Source organism: Carassius auratus, unplaced genomic scaffold (genome assembly GCF_003368295.1).
Source record: "Carassius auratus strain Wakin unplaced genomic scaffold, ASM336829v1 scaf_tig00026111, whole genome shotgun sequence".
In the NCBI taxonomy this organism is placed as follows: Eukaryota; Metazoa; Chordata; class Actinopteri; order Cypriniformes; family Cyprinidae; genus Carassius; species Carassius auratus.
In genome coordinates, this window is record NW_020525489.1 from 30,777 (window position 1) to 55,000 (window position 24,224).

General features: G+C 34.7%; 1 protein-coding gene across 1 annotated transcript in view; it reads right to left on the reverse strand.

The window, feature by feature from the left end:
* Nucleotides 1-507: 507 nt before the first annotated feature.
* The window catches only part of LOC113078619 (prolactin receptor-like), a 25,195-nt gene continuing 1,478 nt past the window's right edge, over nucleotides 508-24,224 (reverse strand). The window contains exons 2-9 of the mRNA XM_026250942.1: nucleotides 12,273-12,366; nucleotides 11,283-11,415; nucleotides 9,856-10,025; nucleotides 8,448-8,614; nucleotides 6,986-7,127; nucleotides 5,924-6,020; nucleotides 3,973-4,042; nucleotides 508-3,665 (exon numbers count right to left, since the gene is read on the reverse strand). Coding sequence (XP_026106727.1) covers nucleotides 2,700-3,665; nucleotides 3,973-4,042; nucleotides 5,924-6,020; nucleotides 6,986-7,127; nucleotides 8,448-8,614; nucleotides 9,856-10,025; nucleotides 11,283-11,415; nucleotides 12,273-12,336 — 1,809 coding nt within the window. The 5' untranslated portion in view covers nucleotides 12,337-12,366 and the 3' untranslated portion in view covers nucleotides 508-2,699. The remainder of the gene's footprint in view (nucleotides 3,666-3,972; nucleotides 4,043-5,923; nucleotides 6,021-6,985; nucleotides 7,128-8,447; nucleotides 8,615-9,855; nucleotides 10,026-11,282; nucleotides 11,416-12,272; nucleotides 12,367-24,224) is intronic.

Consider the following 24,224-nt stretch of genomic DNA (forward strand, 5'->3'; position numbering starts at 1 on the left):
ACACCTTTGAGCTTCCATTGGTGATACAGTAGGCTATACAATATTTTTTGTGTAACAAATTAGCTAAAAAAAATCAATATTAAGACATAATATCACGTTTTTGGTTAAATGTTTTACAGCAGAATAAAAAACCATTCTCAAAATAAACACTCCCAACACATTTTAAGCAATTTGAGCATATGTTTTAATGGTTTTGCTATGTGAATTCACAAATAATGTTTGTTATGGAATAGCAGAACACAAGAAGTATGTATTACACATGATGTATTTCTCAAAGTTAACAGAAATTTAATTTCAGCAACTCCAGTGTCTTGACAGTAAAGAAAATAGCATTTCAACAAGACTGTATATATTACTGTATAACACATTTTAATTTAAATAGTTCTTTTAGTAAAGAAATGGTTTTGGGTTTGGTAGAATGAAATCGAAACATGATTTCAGTTAATCCCTAAATGAGAATATAATCATCCTCCTGGAGATTTCTGCATATGCATTTTCTTTAAATAAAAAGACTGAAATATTATTTTGCACTGTTGCCCCACATTAGGTTTGATACTGTTAAAAACATGCGTTTTATTGATTTGCCATTGCCTGAGTTAGAAATCTGTTATTAAAAGAGATTATGCTTTTACATGCAGATTTATTTTTATGTTTTATGTATGACTGGTAAACAATAAAGATATAATAAAATGTAACGCTACTCACAAATCAGCAAAACTGGATGGGATGACTTATTTATGGCTTAGGCATATAAATGCATTTCTACATATTATATATAACTTTTGAGTAAATATTTTATATGAACACGTATATGTAATATAACTTTAGGCATAAATACATATTTAGTAAATGACCCTTTCCAAAAATACTCTTCAGTCTGCTTTCAGGGATTCATGCATAAAATAAGGCAACATGTGGAGGTTGACTCTTGCACTTGCAAAGGCTAAAATTTTTCTTTGTAACTGGTTTAATGGTTAGTGATTTGTACATTAACAACATAACTGTTTGGTTGGATTGAATGCAGGTATTCCGATCTCTAACATTTTACAAATATTTTTACAATTTCCTTTTTAATATCAGAACTAATGTGCAGTGCTGAATCAATGGCTACTTATGATTTAAAGATATACAGACATGGAAAAATAGATTCTCGAGGGGTTAACATTCACAGAAACACACAAATTCTCACTGTGACATATTTTGAAAAAATATTTTAATGCTGCTAGTATACAGCTTTCATTTTACACCGGTTGTGCTTTCGTTTTTAAAATCAGTGCCAATAACATTTATAATACATACATTCAGCAGGAGTGTTTAAGCAAGTCTTCCACCACCTGAGAGTTTTAAATATCAAAGGCAAATTTTGTAAATTTATAAGAGTTTACAATCAGTTCAAATACCTTTTCATTTATTTATTCTTGCATTTGTGTATTATTGATAAGCAAAGATATTTTGAATGATATGGCTGAGATTGTAACATGAATGGAATGCAATTTGTTTCACTAAAAAACACTGTAAACCGACTCTAACTGCAAATAATGCTTGTGTTTATGTAACATGCAGATGGATGTTTTAGTAATTTCCAATATATTTGTAATTAATTTAAATGTGAAGTGACATGTACTGTATCAAGGAAAAGTTTTGTATTGGGTGAACGCTTTGATAACACTCAAGATTAGTTAATAAAAAAATTGTCCATGTACATTATAGCATAGTGGCTTTGAACATGTAACGGTGCCATGATGCAAAATACATACAATAACATAATACATTGTGGATTGATGAGGGCAACTATACTAAGTGCTAAGTTTTAAATTCCCATGAATCTCTAAATTAGACAAATCATTAAAAGTTAACATGAAATGGCATTATTATCCCATTTGACTTCCAAAATACCACGCATCTCTCAGTAAAACAGCATTAAAATATACAGTAGTAGAATTCCAGTGGCAATTGCTAGATCATGAAAAGTTGCCTTTCCATGAAATTTCCAATGAAAACAAAATGCCCAAATGGCTGTTTGGCTATTGACTCACATACAGCCAAAAGGCAAAATTGTATCACAGGCAAAAGATTGTATCACTTTTTTCAGAAAAGTGTATTAAAGAAAACGGGATCTATGTCAGTTTTATGTTAACTTTAAAGACTTGATTTAAAAGAGCTCTTTTAAGTGTAAAAATTGATTTTTTTGGCGTTTATAAGTGTCATCTCATCAAAGTAAATAATCTGTCAAAGAAACAAAATCGATGACTTCTCAAACTCTTAAAAATAAAGATTCCAAAAGAGTGTTTTTCACAGCAGCACCATGGAAGAAATATTTTTAGGTTCCCCAAAGAGCATTGCAGTGATAGTTCTTAAAAAAAGGACATTTAAAATATATAAAGATTTTTTTTTCCACTATAAAGATGTAATGGAAAGGTTCCATGGATGTTAAAGGTTCTTCTTTATTTTCAATAATCCAGCCTCTTTACAGTGCTTACATAAAAGTTCAGACTTCAGCTCTGAAACAAGACCCTTACATCTAATACAATCTAATAAAAAGGGAATATTTTTATAGATATAAATCCACTGGAAAAAAAAAAACACTGTAGCAAGATCTGAGAGGGCTTGGCATGAGCTGTTGACAATTTAGTGGTTTTGTGGTGGGCTTGTTCCAGCTTGTTTGTTTTAGCTGCATTCATGCATTGGACCACTAGGTGCTAGAAGGAAGGCATTAAGACTGTTGAATCTACATAACCGTTTCCCATCACCCTCATGCCTTCCTGTGGCATCACACTGTTCCATTGGTGGACAGCAGGTTTGCAGGGGTGAGGTGGCTGCTGGGTTGTGCACTGATCAGCCTGGCTGTAATCGTCCACGCACTGATGGGATGTATCCCTCTGCAGAAGCAGAATATTGTGTGATGTCACTACTTTGACTTTGCTGTAGTCCTCCCCGGTGCAATCTGACCTCTCAGGTTCACGGTTTGGGTCCGAAAGCGGCCTAAGCAGTAGCATATTCTCAGGGTTGACCCTTTGAACCTCCACATATTCCAAAGAAGGTAACGGAGGCACACCAGGAGCAGGAGTGTCAATGCCGTCCAGGTTAAACTGGTTGTAGCTTTGAGAATGTCGGCAGGCTGATTTACTGAACCGGAGTTCCTGTTGCGGGATGTCCTGATGGTGTAGCTGGTGATAATTGCTTGGCGTTGCATGTGGCGACAACTGGTTGAGGATCTCTGGGACGCTGTGGTAGGCCGGTTTCACAGCTCCCACTGGGTAATGGTGGTGAGGTTGCGGAAACACAACAGGCCAGGTCTTGGCACGTCCATCGGTGGACTCTGGAGAACCCGGTTCAGCACCCTGGCTTTCACTGCTTTCAGTAGAAGCCCAGCTCGTTTCTCCATGCTGGCTGTACTGATGTTGATCACTTCCACTTCCTTCCCGTCCATCCATGCATTTCTCCAAAAGCAGAGTGCGACTGTCGCAGCTTCCCCGGCCCGAGTCGTTGTCCGACGAGCTTTTGGACTTCATGAAGTCCTCTGATAGCTCTTTACCTTCCAGTACCAGCTCTTGCTCCTCATTGTCATACACCTCAAGGTACTCCACCAGTAAGTTTTCGTAATCGGTGGTTGGAGGGAAACCTTGGATCACCAGAGTATTGAAAATGTCCTCTGTCTTTCCACTCTGTAAAAAAAAAGCAAGTGAGAAAACTGCCTCAAAAATGCAATTAAAAATCGAGATTGCAGGGAGGGTGGGATGTTCGCTTTCAGTGCTATCAGGCTAATGTTAGCATTTTCCAAGATCTCCTATTGCACCTTTAATAGCATTCAAACATACATGCCATCAGCTGTTGGAAGGTACAAAAAACAAACAAATGCTAAGATCCCATTTACCATGCTGATAAAAAAACACCAAAATGTCACAATTACATGTTTTACATTTAATTTAGACACAAGCCTTTTTCGAGATTCATGAGCGATCTTTCTATTACCTTGAGCAATTGTTTGTCGAATCCTTTGATTTTTGGTCCAGGAACAGGAGGCAGCAAACAAAGCTTCATGCTGAAAACAAATATAAAAACCATAATAAGATTCAAAAAGTTGATACTGAAATATTCAAAAGCATTTTTCAAAGGTATAAACGCTTTATACATTTTAAGTACATAAAATGTACTTGTTTTATTTAATTTGGTATTATTTTCTAGTTCAATGCACAGTTAAGATCAGTGTCTATCAACAAATGTTTTCCTGCATGATCATAATATAAGCACTATGGATACTGAAAAGAGACTTATCTACTGTAGAATACGGAACAAAAGCTTCCATGTGTCCCGACAGGATTAAAAGATTAATTTTAGATCCTATTCGTCCTTGTACTGTTGAGAATGCCTCACATTTTTTGACAATGCAATTAGTCTATCTTTGTCTATTTAAAATCTGTGCTGAGAGAAACTGGCCTAAAAACTACATTTGAGCGTAAAGTGAGGTAGTGCAAGATCTGGATCAATCCTCTAATGGCAATTTAATCCTAAATAATGATATTTGTCAGCAAGAACAATTTATAACTGGTCCAAGCCAATTTGATTCCGATCAAACTAAGACGCGTGAATTTTACATTTGCGAGTAATTGCATAAGACGTCATACAATGCCTTCCACCAATATTGGCACCCTTGGTAAATATGAGCAAAGGTGGCTGTGAAAATAAATCTGCATCGTCTATTATACTGATCTTTCATACACAAAATTCTAACCTTTCATTGAAGTAAAACAATTAAACTTGTGTTGTATGCATTCATGTTGGCCACAATTATTGGCCTTGTACTAATAATTCTAGTAAAATCTCTCTAAAGCACTCATACATTTTTTAAGCACACAAGGGTGACTAGAAGCATGAAGTTCTCCAGCTGCCTGTTCCACAGGATTATAAATATGAGGAACACAAAGGCCAAATTCCCTTAATCGGCCTTCATAAGGGGTAAATACAAACAATATAGCTCTGATGTGTAGAACAAGATTGCTGAGCTTCAAAAATTAAAAAATGGCTGTACGATAAGAGCTAAAGCTTTGAAAATCCCCATTTCCACCATCAGGGCAATAACCAATCGACTAAAGATGTTTAAAGCTTCCTGGAAGAGGATGCGTGTCTATATCGATCTAATGTACATTGAGGCTCCTCAGTTTTTAATTGCCAAAGACTCCAAAAATTAGTTGAGTCTTGGGGTCAGAAAGCCTACAAATATATTAAACAACCTACATCACCACATATTATTCAGGAGGATTTCAAGAAAAATCCTCCTCGCTCATCCAAAACAAACTCCAGCATGTTTAGTTGTCAGACACAATGGCAACTTCAAATGGGACTTGCTTCTATGGTCAGATGAAACTAAAAAAGAGCTTTTTGCCAGCAAACACATAAGATGGGTTTGGTGCAAACAAGGATAAAAGAATCCTTTGCTCACGGTTGAATATACTGCTGGATCTTTAATGTTTTCAGCCTGAGGTCCTGGATATCTGGATCAGATACAACTCAAAGAATCAACACAAAAATGTGTCACTGAGCACAAAATGAAGCTTCTGCCATGACCGTCCCAGTTCCCTGAGCTGAACCCTATAGAAAATAAGTGCAGTGAACTGAAGAGAAAAAGCACCAATATGGAGCTGGGAATCTGAAGGCTCTGGAGAGATTCTGTATGAAGGAATGGTCTCTGACCACCTTTGCTCATATTTACCAAGAGAGCCAATATTAGTGGAGAATGCGAAACTAATCAGATATCAATCAGCAAAATAAAATATATAGGAAAAATAAAACATAAAATAAAAAAAACAATTAAATAAGGAAAATAGATTTAAAAAAGGGATTTTTTTTTTTTTTAAGATTTCATAAGTTAATATTTAATTTAAAAAATATGGGACATGAAAATGTTTCAGCCTTAAATACGTACCTGTTTCGTTTAACGTTTAGCGTCCAGGTGAGGATGAGCACGATGAAGATCGAGAATATCGTGATCAGGATCCACAGTGAACGCTCTCTGGGTATATCTATATAATATCACAAACACAAAATCATGAAATGGTGATGAATAGAGTACATCTCTACCGCAATTAGTTTTTCCACTTATGACATAATAAATTGTGGCGCCAACAGTACTCACAAAATGAGAAAGGATAACAGGATAAACTTTGGTTAAAACTGTCAACCCCCCCAAAATTAACAAGCAAGAACAAAGCGTGGTTTTTGAAAATGCTGTGAGCTGTGAAGCGGCTGATCTCTCATTTTGCTCTATTTCATGCTCGCTGCCATCAGGTGCGACTCCCACCGGGCCTGACTTTCCATGGAAGCTCCCGGGCAACTGAGGCCGAGCCAGAGCTGAGGCTCAAAAAACACATGGCTGAGGTTGTGCTAGCCGGGTTAAGATGAGTTCATAACTCCCTGGAGAAACTGATGGCCTGTTGGTATTCCCCCCAGTATTGTCTGCGCTGCTAGATACAGTTGTATGTAGCAGATTTGTCCGCAGGCTTAGACCATGGAGACAAAGTGTGTGTTCCTAAAACAGCTCTCTGGGGGTGCTGGATGATATTTTAATGGGCTTCACGCATGCCTCAACCTACTGGGCTAGGAATATTTTGCGTGTCTAAACTTAAATAGAACACTTATTTTAAGATGTGACCATTTTTCGGATCACTTATAAATATTTATATAAAGTTCAAAAGTCTGACATTTGAAAATTTGGGTTTGCAAATTTTTGTTGAACCAGAAAACCATAACAAACTCATACTTTTGTGCTGAGAATTTAATTTAATGATAATCCAATTATGTATATAAATTGAAAATTGAATACAAATACAAATTAAATATAATAAATGTTTTTACTATATTAAACCCATTATATAAATATAAAACAAATATATTTTTTTTTCAAGCTACAGCATTTAGAAAATATTATTACAAATATCATTAAACAATATTTATAATAACCAACTAATGAATAAAAAGGAAGACTTACAGTTGGGCATTTTGACGTAGGTGGTTTGGGTCCACTCACTCCAGAACCCATGATCAGGTTTACATCTCACCTGCACCATGCATTCTTTATCAGGGTGAAGACTGAACACATTGTAGTACTTCTGCATACCAGCATCATATTCCTACATAGAAATAAAGAGAGCGTAAGCTACCACTGCACCACTTTTTATTAGTCTCATAAAGGGTTCATCCAAGAATGAAAATGTGTCCATCTTCTACTCACCCTCGAAACATCCTATGTGCATGTGACTTTCTTCTTTCAGAATAATTCAATCAGAGTTCTATAAAAAAAAAACTGTCCTTGCACATCCAAGCCTTTCAATGGGGGTAAGCGGGTGTTTGTTGTCAACACTTCAGAAGACGTAAAATAAAGAGCACGCATCTGTAATAAAATGTCCCTCGCACGGTTCCAGGGGGTGAATAACGGATTATTCTGAAAGAAGGAAGTCACATACACCTAGGATGCTTCGAGGGTGAGTAGAAGATGGACAGATTTTAATTTTGGGGTGACCTAACCATTTAATCAATATGAAAATATATGAAATTTTATAATGATACAAATTTATATCTATCTATCTATATGCAATTTATACATTTTTTTAAATATATTTATAACTATACTTTAAGACAGCATAGGCTACCACTGCAACAGTTTTTATAAGTATCATTAATCAATAGGAAAATATATGAAATTTTATATATATACAAATTTAGAGATAACTTGTTACTTTGTTATTTTTATTAATTTTAATAATGTTTTTTAAAAGGTATTTAAAATAAATGAAAAAAAATACAAATATCAAATACTATACTTGTTGCATCGCAAAAATATGTTGTCTACATATTTCACATGATCAATGTAGAGTTGATCTGAATTTTTTTTACTGATCCAGTTGGCACTTAAACAGTTACATCATCAGCAATAACCATCTTTTAAATATGTTGTCTGAGCCAATATTATTGCTCTCAGGTTACTCTGTCACTAGGCAGTCATTATTGGTCATGCCTCTGTGAAACTGAAGCACAGCCTTTGGGGTGGTAAATCTGGTTTGATCTAGTCCCTGTTGTTCTGCACATCTAGCCTCCCTCACGTTCCTGTGGACTAATGAAGACATAAACCCAGACTGGGACAGTCAATGATTAAACTGCTTCACGTCGGCTCACTGGCTGCATGTCCACTTGCTCGCAGCGTTCCATTCATTTAAGATCTTGAATAAAGTCACAAAAAAACAACAGCTACTGTTGACCCTTTCTAACTTGTTGGCTCGAATTCAACAAGTTGGTTGGCAATACTAATCCATAATACCAAGAAAACAAGCATGTGAAGTACTTTGTTGTAAAGATGATCAACTTTATTCTGGATAGTCGGGTGAATCTAGTTAAATTGCTACAAATGTAACTGATAATTAAAAATGTTCTTTTTTTTTTTTTTTTAAACCCACCTCCCATTTTTCATCTTTTTCTTGTTTGACTCGTATCTGGTAAATTAGCGTGATCCACCCTGAGCGAGTGTCTGCCGTTCGGGGTTTCTCCCAGGACACTCTCACGAACGGACCCTGTTCATCATGGACCACAACTGCTTTCACGTTCTCTGGGGTGTTTGGTTGAACTGTGGGTGAAAAGGAGAGGACAGAAGCAAAATATACAACAATTAAACCTTCCTGGTGTGTTCACTCACTTTAACACGATTCATATTTTATCTGTACATTTGATTTTGATCGTTTAAAGAAGCCTGAAATGTGACGCATACACAACACTACCAAGTTCGGGGGCAGTAAAGTATTTTTTGGGAAGAGGTTTAGGATGCATATATTTGATAAAAATACATTAAAACATAACAGTTTTTTCATTACAATTAAAATGGCTTGTTTCTAATATATTTAAAAAATGTAATTTAATTTTCACCATCAGTACTCCATGTTTTCAGTGTCACATTTTTTTTTTTTTTTTGCTGAACATAAAGTTCAGAAGAACAGCATTTATTTGAAATATAAATCTTTTGTAACAGCATATAGGTGTTTACTGTCACTTTTGATCAATTTAATGTGCCCTTAATAAAAACATAAATAAATAATAATAAAAGAAAAAACAGAAAAGAGTTGCTTTGAGAGTTTTTTTTATTATAAAACATACCATTTAAAAAAAAAACTCATGCATGTTTGGAACCGTGTGAGTGTAAGTAAATTACATAACTTTCTTTTTTGGTCTAAAAACTAGTCTTTTCCAGTTTCCAGGGACCTTTGCATGCAAACTTGCTGAAGAAGGAAGAAAGAAGGAACAGAAAAGTGTGCTACGTATTGTGAATGAATGTTTGGCCCCTTCAGCATAAATAAAAACATTAGTTAAAGTTCAATTTTGGTTATAGTTAATGATAAGACTGAATTGCACTGAACGAACCAAACGTCAGATCAAAGGAACTTGACATGGCAAACCGTGCGCGATAAAACGAAAATTACAACTAAAAGTAAACAACGAGAATCTACATTTTCAGATTGGTAAAAAATTCGCCTTATGGCATAACACAGTAGAGAACATGTGACCGACAAAAAATGGTGTGCAATATTTTATGACCCAAAGCCAAAGGATAAAATAACACTCTTTGGCAACGATGATCCCAGACAGACAGTAATCACTTTCCTTTTATTGATGACTCAACTGCAATATAATCTACAACAGTGTTCTGTACCGTCTGTTATCTACTAACTCACAAAATTACAAACATCATGAAGGAAAGAGTATAATGTGAGTGGGACGGAATAAGAGAAATAAACAGAGATCATAAATAAAGAGAGTGGGTGGTACAGCACAAATAGTACATTCAAATGAGTTGAAGTCAAATGAGTTTCATACCTATATAGACCACATCCACCTCCACGGGGTCTGAAATGTTCTTCCCCAGGGCGTTGCTGGCCACCACAGTGATGTTGTAGTTGACCCAAAGCGATGTGTCGTTTTTGTTGAAGTAACACGAGTTCTCGCCCGCGGTTCTGTAATCTGGGCACTCGTAGACCGTTTCTGAGCTGCATATGTGAGGTATCAACAGACACATTTACACTTCTAAAATAAAAATACGAACATTTCTACAGCTAGTTTGTGTCTGAACACTGTGACAGTTTATTCCAAAGTGAAAAACGTGCACTTCTAAACAGATAAACAATAGATTGGTGATGAGCATGCCAACAATAATACTCAATACTCATGTTGATATCATAAAAATAGTAACTAATTTTGCTCAGTATATATTTATTAAGTTTGGGTTGAAAAGAAAACAGGAGCTTTGTGACATTTTAGTCATGTCTATTAGGTTTGATGCTAATCTATACTACCATACAGAATGGTTTTGAAGAAATTAATACTTCTGTTCAAAAAAAAAAATCTATTTCAAATAAAAAAAAATGTAAACTAATCAAAGAATCCTGAAACATTATCATGGTTTCTATGAAAATGTTAAGCAGCAATATTTTTATTTTTATTTTGTGTGTGTGTGCACCAAACCATGTGTATGTTGGAATGATTTCTGAAGGATCATGTGACACTAAAGGCTGGAGTAATGATGCTGAAAATTCAGCTTTCCTTCACAAGAGTAAATTACATTACATTAAACATATTTTTACTGTATTTTTGATTAAATGAATGCAGATTTGGTGAACATAAGAAACATCTTTAAAACAAATCTTCAAACAGTATTGTTTATACAGTACTAGTGTACTCCTTACAAGTTACATTATTAATATTAATATTGATATTTCATTACGATGTTGAAAATGCTGTCTAATTCAGTCAATATTTGGCAATGCAGGAAAGACAATTGGCTCTTAAAAAACATATTGTAGCCTTGAAATATTCAGCACATTCAACTGTATTAAAATGAATTCTATGAACTCCATTTGGTGCAGTATTACACGTTATTGGGTTTGTGTACAGTACTTGCTGAATCTCAAAGCCGTAATGTTGGCATAACACTTCATGGCACTAACAAGGATCTGCTCTGGTGAAAACCTAAAGGAGTTTATATTTGATGAGTGTTTGGGCATATGTGTGTTTGCTGGAGGTGTGTACTGTATGTCTTTCAGATTATTTGACATATGTGCTCAGAAACAGAAAGAAATAAACACATAGCAGAAAGAAAGAATATTTTGTAAACCATTCATTACTGGAGGAAAGAGACAAAGAGACAAAGAGAAGAGTAAATATCATATACTATTGTAGACTGAGTCTCAAGATAATAAAGAAATGCTTTCTTGGCTCTAGGAAGAGAAAAAGTGGAAGAGACTGACTTTTCTAGATGGTAGTAGAGGGCGTAGGTGGTTGGCAGACCTCCATCACCTCCAGGTTCCCACCAGCATGTGAAGGTCTCCTTCTCTGGAGAGCGACAGCTTGTGAGTCTGGGTTTGCCTGGCGGACTGACACCTGGGGATATATTGTGCCCATTGAGAGTACATTAGTTGAATTCAACATCACATTACATTAACATTTTGTAAAATTGTTATTTTTTTCTGTCTGAAACAAACATAAGGCTATCATATGTAAAGTTTCACATTCAATTTATTAATAAAATTTAGGATTTACACAAATTTCTGGCTTTGTGTTGCACCGATATGACTTATGATACACTGTTCATCGAATATACTTAAAAAAACAACCATGGTATTCTTTTTAAGTACATGTAAATAACATGGTATTTAAATATGGTAATCATTCAGTACCACAGTATATATCAACAAGGATCACAGCGTGAGAATTTGAGCCAACATTTTACTTAAATATCTTAAAATATTTTAATATTAAAAATATAAAACATTGAACTAAACAAAAGTTTGAGAGGGTCGGTAAGATTTTCAAATGTTTTTGAAATAAATATTTTATGCTTACCAAGAACAGTAATATTGTAAAATAGTGTTTTGATATATGTTAAAATGTAATTTATTCCTGTGAAATTTCGGTCACACGATCCTTCAGAAATCATTCTAATATGTTGATTTGCTGTTCAAGAAACATTTCTTATCAATGTTATAAACAGTTGCTGCTTAATGTTTCTGTGAAAACTGTGATATATTCTTTGAATATAAAATTCCAAAGTATTTACATGAAATATAGCTTTTTTTGTGCTGTATCATAAATGTCTTCACTGTCATTTTGTGTCAATTAAATGCTGAATAAAGCATTCATGTCTTAAAAAAAACCTTACTGACCCCAAAATGTTAAACAGCAGTGTATGGTTACTCTAGGTTCAAAAGCAATCTAACAGAACTCCTAATACTGCTTACCTGCTGCTTGCAATATTAATTTGGCAATAAAGGTCAAAATCAGCACGGCACCAGAGTTCCTCATTGTCCCAAATGGCTTCTGAACTCCTTAGATCTGTCAGTGAGAGACAAGAGAGGAAAAGTGAGATAATAGATATTTATGATGAAAGATATACTAAAATAGAGGTTGTTGAACTGTTATTAACTTGCATGTCCATGAACCATCTGTGTTTAGTATAAACATAAGATACTGTATATAGTATGTGGGACCATTGAAATAAAACGCACACTGAACTCACTTAGAAAACTTTTGTTATCGCCTGAAAATTACTACTCCTTGCAGACCAGAGATTATTATCGGATATTTTATGAATATGAACATTAAAAAAATGCAGTTCACGTTCAAAGTCAAATCAAATAAAAATTAATTTTTGAATTGACATTCGTTGGATAGTTTATGTTATTTTTTTTTTTATTTTTTTTTTTTCAGATTTCATCATTTTTTGTTTGTGTGCAAATATTCTTCCTGGAACAAGGTGTTTTTGCTAAATTGTTTTTAACTGCACATCAAACTGAAGACTTTTATAATTATACTTATGGCGGGAGGCAGTTTCACAATAATCAAATATGTCCTTTGTCACTTTCTGGAGATAAACAAAACATATCCATCACATCTGCACCTTTCAACACTTTTCTCATTCATTTGTTCCGTCAGTACTTCTTATCAAAGGACAATATGTCTCATGATCTGTTTGATTTTAGAGAACAAAGCAATTCTGATCAACCAAACTCATTTAGTTACTGTAAACCTGAAAGGTATCATCTATATTTCATGAGGGTTTGCAACAAATTGCTTACCAGTTAAAAATATATTGGTCATCACACTGCCACTTTCTATATTTTACATGGCCAAAGCAGCATGTAAAAGAGCACTATCTCTTAGTGCGGGACTTTTTCCACTACTTTTATGGGGTATTTTTGTGTGTTTACAACCTTGAGGCAAAGGTTTTAAACTCTGCTTTTTAAAATCCCCTTTAAGGCCGAAATACTGTTATTGGCATATGTGAAACTTCCAAAATGAATTGCTCAACTAATAAAAAAGGCAGACAGATCCAAGCCTCTAGTAGACGTTTTAAAGGTCAATGGAAACTATTTTCAACTTAAACTATAACAGACACACAACTAAACAAATTTCCAAATGTTGAGCTTTTAAATGGGAAACAAAACACAATTGATTCTCTATACTTTTGTCAGAGCTCGTTTGACTTATGACTTATTGCCACTCAACTTCAGCACATTCATTGGCTAAATTTATGTATGTGTAAAAGCTCAAGCTTGTTAAGTTTTGTTATAGACTTTCCAAAGTCTTACTTGTGTTTTAACAGTTTTGTGCCCTACCATACAAACAAGTGACTTAAAAGGGTCATGAATTGGGAGATAAAAATTTCCCATGATATGTCATTGTACTATAAAAACATCATGTGAGTTTCAGAGCTCAAAACTAGATGGTTAGTCTAAAAACAGCTTTTATTGAAACCAAGACCTGAAAACTACTCGTTTCAGATTTTGTCACATAGTGCGGCGAAAGCCTGCCTCTGCAGAATCAGACCAACGCCTACTTCTACATCATCATATCTTTGGCCCCGCCCACTGGAGCGTTAGTGACATGAGAAGGACAGAAGAGCAATAAAGGAACACTGGACTTAAGGGAAAAAAAGCTACGAACAGCTAAAAACTTAAAATATTTACGAAACTTTTTATCAGGATATTTGAAACAATGCATTTTTATCATTTTATCCATAAGTGATTTTGATTTTTTGACCCATTAACTTATTTTTTCTATTTTATTGTAATATTGTCAGTCACAGCATGGTGGTGGTGGTGTAATGTGTGGGGGATATTTTCTTGGCACACTTTAGGCCCCTTAGTGCCAATTGAGCATCGTTTAAATGCCATGGCCTACCTGAGCATTGTTTTTGACCATGTCCAATCCTTTATGACCACCATGTACCCATCCTCTTATGACTACTTCCAGCAGGATAATGCACCATGTCACAAAGCTCAAATCATTTCAAATTGGTTTCTTGAACACGGAAATGAGTTCACTGTACTAAAATAGCCCCACAGTCACCAGATCTCAACCCAATAGAGCATCTTTGGGATGTGGTGGAACGGGAGCGTCATGCCCTGGATGTGCATCCCACAAATCTCCATCAACTGCAAGATGCTATCCTATCAATATTGACCAAGATTTCTAAAGAATGCTTTCAGCACCATGTTGGATCAATGCCACGTAGAATTAAGGCAGTTCTGAAGGCGAAAGGGGGTCAAACACAGTATTAGTATGGTGTTCCTAATAATCCTTTAGGTGAGTGTATATTGACAATATCACAATTATCAGAACACTCACATTTGCTATGCAATTCAGTTTGCTATACATAATCTTTCTGTCAGGAAAAACTATTCAAAACTAACCAATGGCTTTGAATCAAATTGCAAAAACCTCAAAGTTTGCCTGTGCATGAAACTGAGCTCTATAAAGTCTAAATCACTTGCACATCTTTCCAATTAATGTCCATACTAATAAATCTCAAATGATATCTCAGAAACATCTGGATGGATGAGGTCATGACCTATGCACCTCTGACCTCATTTGTGTAATGCATAAAAACACAAACTGTCCGAATACAAATCCTGACTCATACAAGGAAAAAATGACAGAAAATTATCTGGAAAGTAAAACAGACAAAGATGATGCACTTACAGCCAGTTGTTTTCATTGAGAATTAATTCAAGCTGCACCAACTGTGGCATGGGAACATAATCAATCAATCTGAATTTGTATTTTCTGTTTTGTCATGCAGGCTGTTGACAGTTTCTGTCCCTTTATGATTTTAAGTGCCATAATATGCAAATACATTAGGCATCTGACTCCTCTGTGGAATCGCCTTAATCTCCAGCCTACCATTAATCTGATGACAAAAATAAGCACTAAGCAAGCACATGGAAAGCATGATATTAGGACTGCAGATTAAGATAGATGTAAACAAGGCAGATACCAAATGAGGGGAAAAGAGAGAGAGAGAGAGAGAGAGAGAGTAAATGACTTTTATTTCCCCTTGTGAACAGGGTGGGATCACAGATTAAAAAAAGGAAAAGGAAAACTTCTCCAGCTGGCATATACTCCATATCTGATTATATAAGGGATTATATCATCATAACAGAAAGACCCAGTCAAACTGTGTTGGGCTGCATTCTCCAGCGTGATGCAAAGTGGAATGGTTCATCACAGTGACCCGACATACGCTGGCAGCCCTATAGAGCCTCAATGTGTTCAACAAGCATGAAGATTGAAGGAGGCCTTGGGTTTGTTGCTTTCTATCATGAATGGTTCAAATAACATACAACTGAAACAAGCATTGCTGAAAAATCACCTGTTGACATTTGCATTTTTTTTCTCCCACCTCAATGCCATCACAAGTATTCCATCATGTCTATTAGGGAAAGTGTTTTGCTAGAGAATTAAATGAAATAAACATGTTCCGCACGTCCTAATTGTTTTACTATCACCATGTCATGGGCTCTGGAATTACCCACAAAACTACACATTGGGATCAAGCAGTTCTCTGCCAGTTCATGAGAAGCCAATGATTTACCGTAATCATCCTCATGTTGTTTCAAACCTGTATGACTTACTTTCTCATGTAAAGCACAAAAGAAGATATTTTGAGGAATATTTCAAATCTATTTGTCCATAAAATGAATGTTAGTTTGTCCAAAACAAGTCAAGTCAAGTCAAGTCAGCTTTATTGTCAATTCTTCCACATGTACAGTACATACATACAGAGACACTGCCCATCTGACTTTCATTGCATGGACTAAGTAACTAAATAAACACTGAGACATTTTTCAAAAGATCTTTTATTGTATTTCACAGAAGAAAGACATAAGTTCCCAAAATACGATCTCATTTTCCCTTTCTTTTCACTTTTTTTGTCCTTCACATTCTGTTATATTTCAAATTCAGGGCCGTGCACAGACCTTTTGAGGGGCATGTGCTGAAACTGAAAAAGGGCACCCCCTCTCTTTTTTTATATCAATTATATATATTCTCTTTTTTAGCTATTCTGTTTGGTTTCATAAGCTAATTTGTATTATTTGGTTAACATTATTATGAATGACATTGAGAAGAGGGGAAGGTGAGCAACGAGTCAAGTATTTTTGACTAACTTTTTTTAAATATAATTTAAGTAATCATGTCCAACACTACAGTACAACTCAATTCCAGATTATAAGAAACTATAGCCATACAGTTACTATAACATATCCAACATGTTTCCGCCTACCTGGCAAAAATTTGATACTGTGGTGGACCAGGGATGTTGGTTTCTTGAAGGTCTCTTATTCACTACACTTTCCCTAAAATAAGCCAGCAATGAAAAAATAAATAAAAATAGTGTGAAAAGTACAGTTGCAGTGAAAAGCATTTCTGAAGGATCACGTGACACTGAAGAGTACTAACTGGAGTAATGATGCTGAAAATTCAGCTTTGATCACAAAAATAAATTACATTTTAAAATATATTCAAATACAAAACCGTTATTTAAAATTGTAAAAATATTACACTATATTACTGTTCTTGCTGTATTTTGGATCAAATAAACGAAGCCTTGGAATGAATCATGAATTATATTCTGCATGATAAAATATAAAGATTTCACAGTGATCTTCTGTATTTTTTTTTAGTTACTACTACATTACTGTAGTAAAACCATGTTTTACTACTTTTTATACAGAGAGTATACGGAGAGTATACCATAACATGATTATCCTAAATGTTAAAAAATTAAGTGTATCAGCAATCATAAATCAAAGAAGAAATTTCTTAGAAATATATGTTATCTAGGTGACGAGGATCACTCACTGCTTTGTGTAAGTTCCAGTACGAAACAGCGCGGGGGCGCACCTGTTATGATTTTCCGATGGTAAAAACAAATTGTATGTTGTTGTTATCAATATATAGTTTTTGACCAGCGAATGCGTGCAAATGTTATTTATTTTTTTTGTCCGTCATTAAAACGGGGACGGCGCCTGCCGCTGCCGGGATCACATTACATTTTCATCTACAGGTTACAAACTAGTTTTTGTAGCTATATAGACGGAGCGCTCAGTTTTTCCTGTGGTAAAATGCATTTGGCCAAAATCGCATTTTATAAAAGATGAAATGCTACTGTATGCACAGGCTATTTAAGTGTTGGCTATGTATTGGCTATGACTAGATGGCAAATGCTAGCCCTCTCTCTCAGGCGACGTCCCACATGTCTCAGCCAGTCAGACAGACATCCAATAAATAAAATATGAGCCTTTATAGACATAGTGTTTAGTAGTACTTATTCAAACAACAAATATTTATTTACCCTTCGCAAAACTGTTCAGCTCAGCTGTTGTCTACTGTGCGGCTGCTGTGGAACTTCAGTTGATTCAATGAATATAGAGGGGGCGGAGTTATCAGCTTACTGACAGCTTGAGGATCGAATAAGATTTACACAAGCTCGTTTTAAGAACTTTCATTTGCTAAATATTTGTAAAACAGACATACAGACGTAAATGGTGACCAATAGCATTAAAAAAAAAAAAAAAAAAAACACCAAAAAAAAGGGCACTTCGGAGTGTAAGGGCAAAAGGGGCATGTGCTCTGCACAGGTTGAGCCCTACCTGTGCACGTGCCTGTTCAAATTAAATCTCTCAGAGGACTGTCACCAAACACTGCATCTCTCCCAGCCCTGTTAGTCAGCCCTACAGCGGCACCCTAGTTTCAGCCTGTTCCCCTCACATCTAGGACTTTCTTTTGTCATCTGTGAATAGGTCACAGACAAAGTATTCCAAGTATCTGTTAAATATAGAGTTGGTCTTTGACTTGATGTAGCCATGATTTGAAAAACTACCCATTTTATGTTCTGGACAATGAAGGAAACTTAAACTTTTCTCTTATCATGAGAGCACTCTTTAACCTGTCTGATCCTTAGTCAGATAAGGTGAATGGAATCTGTCTCATATTTTAACATGTTGCCTGACTTTGGTCAGCATTAAATACCATTCAGTACCAAGGACAGCAGCATGACACCTGCCCCAAACCTCAAGACCATCAAGACTAAAAAGACTCCAAGGCAACCTAGAAACTTTCCTACCAGCAATTGTCTTTTCAACAACTTGCAGGCTTCAGCCAGACATATTTGAACTTGTATGATGGATTTAATAATAATAATAATATTTCAGAGGGCTACAATAAAAGCAGTCAATTAATAAAAACATTAAAACAATAAACACAAACGTCAATTCAATGGACCTGTATCAAATGGCACACTTAAAATAACGCCAGGGTTATTTTAATATAAGTGATATATAGTTTTATTAATATTTTGTGTAATATTAATATTTTGTTTTTTATTACATTTTTACATTTGAAAGTTTTAGTAATTTTGTTGCATGGTTTTGTCTTTATTAGTTTTGTATTTGTATTTATATATATATATATATATATATATATATATATATATATATATATATATATATATATATATATATATATATATATATATATATGCTCAATTTGGCTTTTTTATCTATTATACATTTAAAAAATATATTTATCTATTGGTTTGTTTGTTTGCTGTATGTAATTTGGAGTTTTGGTCAATATCAGCAGTAATACAAATATGTGTTGATTTTGATAAATGACATCACAAAATATGAAACCCTTTTGTATTTAACACTCAATCAATGACTTAATTCAGAACAGAAATACTAGAGCTATTAAAAAACTGTGCCTTATCTGTCATCTAATTGGTCTGTTGTGTATTAAACTTATTTGGGAATCTGTCAGTAAACATATAAAGTGTGCGCGTATTGCTGACCCTCTAATCTTCAAAACAGAATCTTGGCCGACTTTAATCCAGTAACGACACAACACTGTACAAACAGACATGTCTGACTGAAATGTGTATATACTGCCATTATTAAGTACAGTATTCAAAAAGAAAATATTCATTGTTCTTCAAGTTATTCCAATGCCTTTATGCCAAGAAATGAAGCAGCAATCAAAACCTCAAGCAAGACCTTTCTAAAGCTAACAACACAGAAGTAATATTGCACTGATTTATTGACTAGTATGATTGCACTGAATGCTTGTCCATTGGCAAACAAATGCTGCACTCCGAACTGTTTTGGAAAAAGGCATTGACAATCAGTGAACCCAACTGGCTTGCAACTTAGTCATGTAGAATGAATATTCAGGCATGGTGTTAGTAGTGAGGGTAAACACAACATTAATGTCATCTCCTTTAACAGTACAGTAGCCATTCATTTATTGTGTGTGTTCCTGATGGCACTATCCACTCTCTGGTGACTTGATCTTTAAAGAATGTTCCTTACTTTTGATCTGATAATTGGAATTAGAAGATTGCCCTCATACTGTTTACAGCTATCTTATATAACTTCCAAGAGGGAGGGGGGTGTAAGCTGCTAAACCGGGTGAACGGTAGCAAGCAGGGGCTTGTCGACAAGTCAGCATGTATCTAAAGATTATCCAGAAACTCGCTATCTCACACACCCTCAATTCTTCATTGCCATTTCTGTCCCCTATAATTCAATAGATAGACCTTTGAGAGGTCCTGCTGGCATTAGCAAGTAATGTTCTCGGGTTAAAGCTATGAAAAGATCTAGGAGGATTACCTGACTTAATTTTGCTCCATCATTTTACCTACAGGAGGTTTAACATTTGCACTGTGAATTGTGAGGAACTAACGTATTGTGTAAAACTATATTTAGGCTAATGAGTATTAACTATAAACACCAGCGGTAAAAGAGTTGCAATTGGTTTTTGAAAAAAGTCTCTTATGCTCACCAATACTGCTTTTATTTGAGTAAAAATGGTTTTATATGTTAATTTTTGCTGTTGTTTTTTTTTTTTATTATTGTAATTTATTCATAGCCATTACTCCAGTATTCAATGTCAGGGAAAAAAATCTCTCTCTCTCTCTTTGTTTTTTTTCAATCTTAACTTTTGAATGGTAACGTATCACAGCTTCCACACAAGAAAGGTGGTTTTTTGAGCATCAAATAAGCATATTAGAATAATTTCTGTGGGATCATGAGACACTGAAGACTGGAGTAATGGCTGCTGAAAATTCAGCTTTGCATCACAGGAATAAATTAGATTTTTTAAATATATATTATCGTTATTTTAAATTGAAAAACTATTTCATAATATTACAGTTTTTATCATATTTTTTGTCATATAAATGCAGCCTTGGTGAGAATAAGAGACTTAAAAAATTTAGATTACTAAACTTTAGATTAAAAAGCTATGCACAAATATGGAATAAGCATATATAGAATGTTAACTTCCAATGCTCAAATGTGATTTTACTAACTACTAAGAAATTATGAGATATTCATGAATACACATGAATGACAGTCATGCTGGGTGCGTGTTTGGGTCATAGTTTGAGGATCGTTACAAAGTAGTGATGTTATGTGGGTTGTTTCAGCACACATCAACCACAGACAGTACAATTTTCCAATTAGGATGGCTATATTTACCATTTAACCTACCCTCAAGACGGTACTACAGCTATTTAGAAAAAAGATGACATTGTGATGGTAGTCAAAATAAAATAAAATGCATTTTTCACATCTGTTCTGGACCACTTGGCAGAAAAAATGCCAAAGTTGTGAATCATCACATGCCAGCATGAGTGCAGTAGAGCCCTTATTACAAGAAGAGAACATAATTGTATGTTTGCCTCAGGAGATCCAGAGTTACCTGTATGCGATTAAACCCTAATGTTTCAATTTGTATGGCTATTAAAAGCATTGACACTAAAATACTGTACTGTACACAAACAAAAAAGTAAGAGGGAAAGAAATCGTAGTTTTTCTAAAAAAAATAAAAATAAAATTCTGAGTTTACATCTGGCAACTGATCCTTCGCAAAGACCTGCCCCCCTTAGTTACTGTTGCTACGTCTGACAAAAGCCACATCACTCTCACACCACATCATGTTCTCACGCAGTGAAAACGTTTCAACCGCAGAAATGTCAATAAACACAATTTTTAAAGTTCAAATCCACCGATGTTAATCTAGTCACCTACTGGTTTGTTTATCCGACAAAATGGCTAATTCAGCATTATGATTGGTCAGATCGCCTGTCAATCAAACTCCCTGCGAAGTGTTTCTGCCAGAGAATAAATAAAAAAACCTAAATGCTTTTTATCTAAAAATTCTGACTTTTTTCTTGCAAATGTAAGTTTATATCTCACAATTATTATACTTTTTCTCAGAATTGTGAGTTTATAGCTCACAAATCAAATTTTTTTTCCCTGAATTTTAAAATAATTTGCAGTTGCACAGGTTTGGTTCTACAGTGTAAAAATAATATTTAAAAGTTAAAAAATAACGATTATTGGAGTATATTTCAGAAAAACATACTCCTTTAATCTTAATACTTCAAAATGTCATTTTTTTATTCAATGTGCTACAGGCCATTTCTTTGTAATTAATTGTGAAATTGACTAGCAATTTGTCAGATTCTCAGTTCTCAGCTGTTCCTACACCATTTTCTTTACTTTTTTTTCTGTGTACATAGGGCATGTTGTCACATGCCAAACGTCTGTCCAGGAAATGCAATTAAAGAGTTCCTAGAAAAAGGGCCATCTGTTTAGATATTATCCAGAATTCAGTGGAAAACCACAGCAGGAACAACTCTCAAAGATGCTCTCCAATAGAAACATTCACTGCTGATTAACACTTTTTTTCCCTGATAGTTTGCCATTGTCAGGCATTTATGAGTCCATAGTGTGTTGTTCTTTCAAATACTGTTTTCCAGCCCCCGCAGCAAAGCTCTGTGCCAGTTGCACAATGCACAACCATCCAGCTCAAGCCAGATCCAAACCACCTCCTCCTCAGAGGTGTAGTGCTGCACTACTGTGGGTGACATAGACCTGAAAAGTGATCGGTAGTGAGGCAAATCCAGACTAATGTTAGGGATTAGGATCTCTGATATCTAGTCATCCTGGTGGGCAGCGATAAATGTGTAAGACTTAATAAACACAATCTAAAGTAGTCTGTCATCATTCAGGTATAATCAGATCAAACTTAAGGTGTACATTTGTGATGAATTACTAATGACACACTTGATTTACTACTTGGTTTACAAAACTGCAACAAAAAAATAACAGGCTTGTCTTTATTGATATGCCTTGTTCTTAAAAGGACAGTTATGGAAGCTTGTTTCCAACATGAAATAAAAAATTACAAAAGTTAATTGCGACTTTTTTCACAGTTCGGAGTTTATATAATTTATTTTTTCAGAATACCGTAATATAAACTCAGAATTCTGACTTTTCTCACAATTTTGACTTTTTTTTTTTTTTTTTTTAATTCTGAGTTAACGTTTCGCAATTTTTTTCTGCACTTGCAAGTTTTGTAATTGCGACCTCATAATTCTGACTTTTTTTCTGACACTCGCAACTGAATTTTTATCACAAAACTATGACTTTTTCCTTCACAATTCTCAGTTTGTTTCACAATTCATATTTTTTTTATGAAAAAAAAAAAAAAAACATGGAAATGGGCTTCCATAGATAGTAGTCTATAGAGAATGAATCAACGAATTCAGTCATCATTCATAACCCTCGTGCCATTCTAAACCTTTCTTTATTCTGCTGATTTTGAAAAAATGCTTTTGTCCATGGTGTCCAAAATTCAAAACAGCATGACTTTTCTGAAAATATCTTCTTTTGTGTATCAAAAAAAGATTTGGAACAGCTTGAGGGTAAGTAATGTAAATTATGACACAACCCAAAATACTCTCCATTGTTAAAAGATAAAAAATGGACATTGTTGTTGAAATAAAAGAACGTTAAAGTTAACGGTGAAACCAGTTGGACAAGCTCCCTGACATCTTTCCCTGTAATCTAAAAATATATCAGCACTTATGTTTGTGAATTCACATTTCTGCAAGACCAAGACAGATTCATTCCTGGTTTCTTCACCCAAATATCTACAGCACATTTAAGCATTACTGCATTAATCTGCTCATGTTAAATGGTATATTTAATTTCAGGGGGGCTTTGACAGCTTGTCACAAAGTGGCTTCTATTGACATCAGCTCAACCAATTGCAGTAAATTACCTGAATGCCATGCTGATGTTCCAGTATGTCCATTAATCAATCAAAAGCACTGTCATGTTCAGTCATTATTTCTTAGCAAAAAACATTCCTCCATCAATAGCACAAACTACAGTAATTGAAAATATGAACACCCTTTTTTATTGTCATGGTAAAATAATAATAATAATAATAACTTCATAGCCAGTTTATAATAACTTTGGAGCTGTTGTTGCCAGAAACTCAAAGAAAAAACTACTGTAACAATGTCTCCAGTATTACAGGGTGTCTATATATTTAACAACTTTCATTAATCTCATCTGTCAAGCTCCAAAAAGGAAAACAGTTCTATAAAGTAGTCCAAATGCACTGTATATCAAGTCTACTGATATGACTATATAATGGATTTTTTTAAATAAAATTTAATTATTCAAATGAAAATCTTCCTAACCAACCACCGAAGCTCTGATTTCAAAATTTAAATGATATTTGAGAACTGCTCGAAAAGGAAAAATTTGAATGAATAACAACTTACATTTCGGTGTTCTTCTTTTTTTTTACTGCCACTAAATAAACACAGCTCTCCGAACACGATTTACTACGAAGTGCAAACGGTCTGCAAGACTCATCAACATCATCACTCTGATCTGTACCTCACATAGGCTTGATGATACAGAGAAATAAAAGCATCAATTTATGCAGAAGGGAACAGGAAATAGGTCAGTGCTAAATACAAGCTAACTTTTATAATTTGACCTCAGATTATTGTTCATATCAAGATGAACAATTAAGATCGTTTTTAT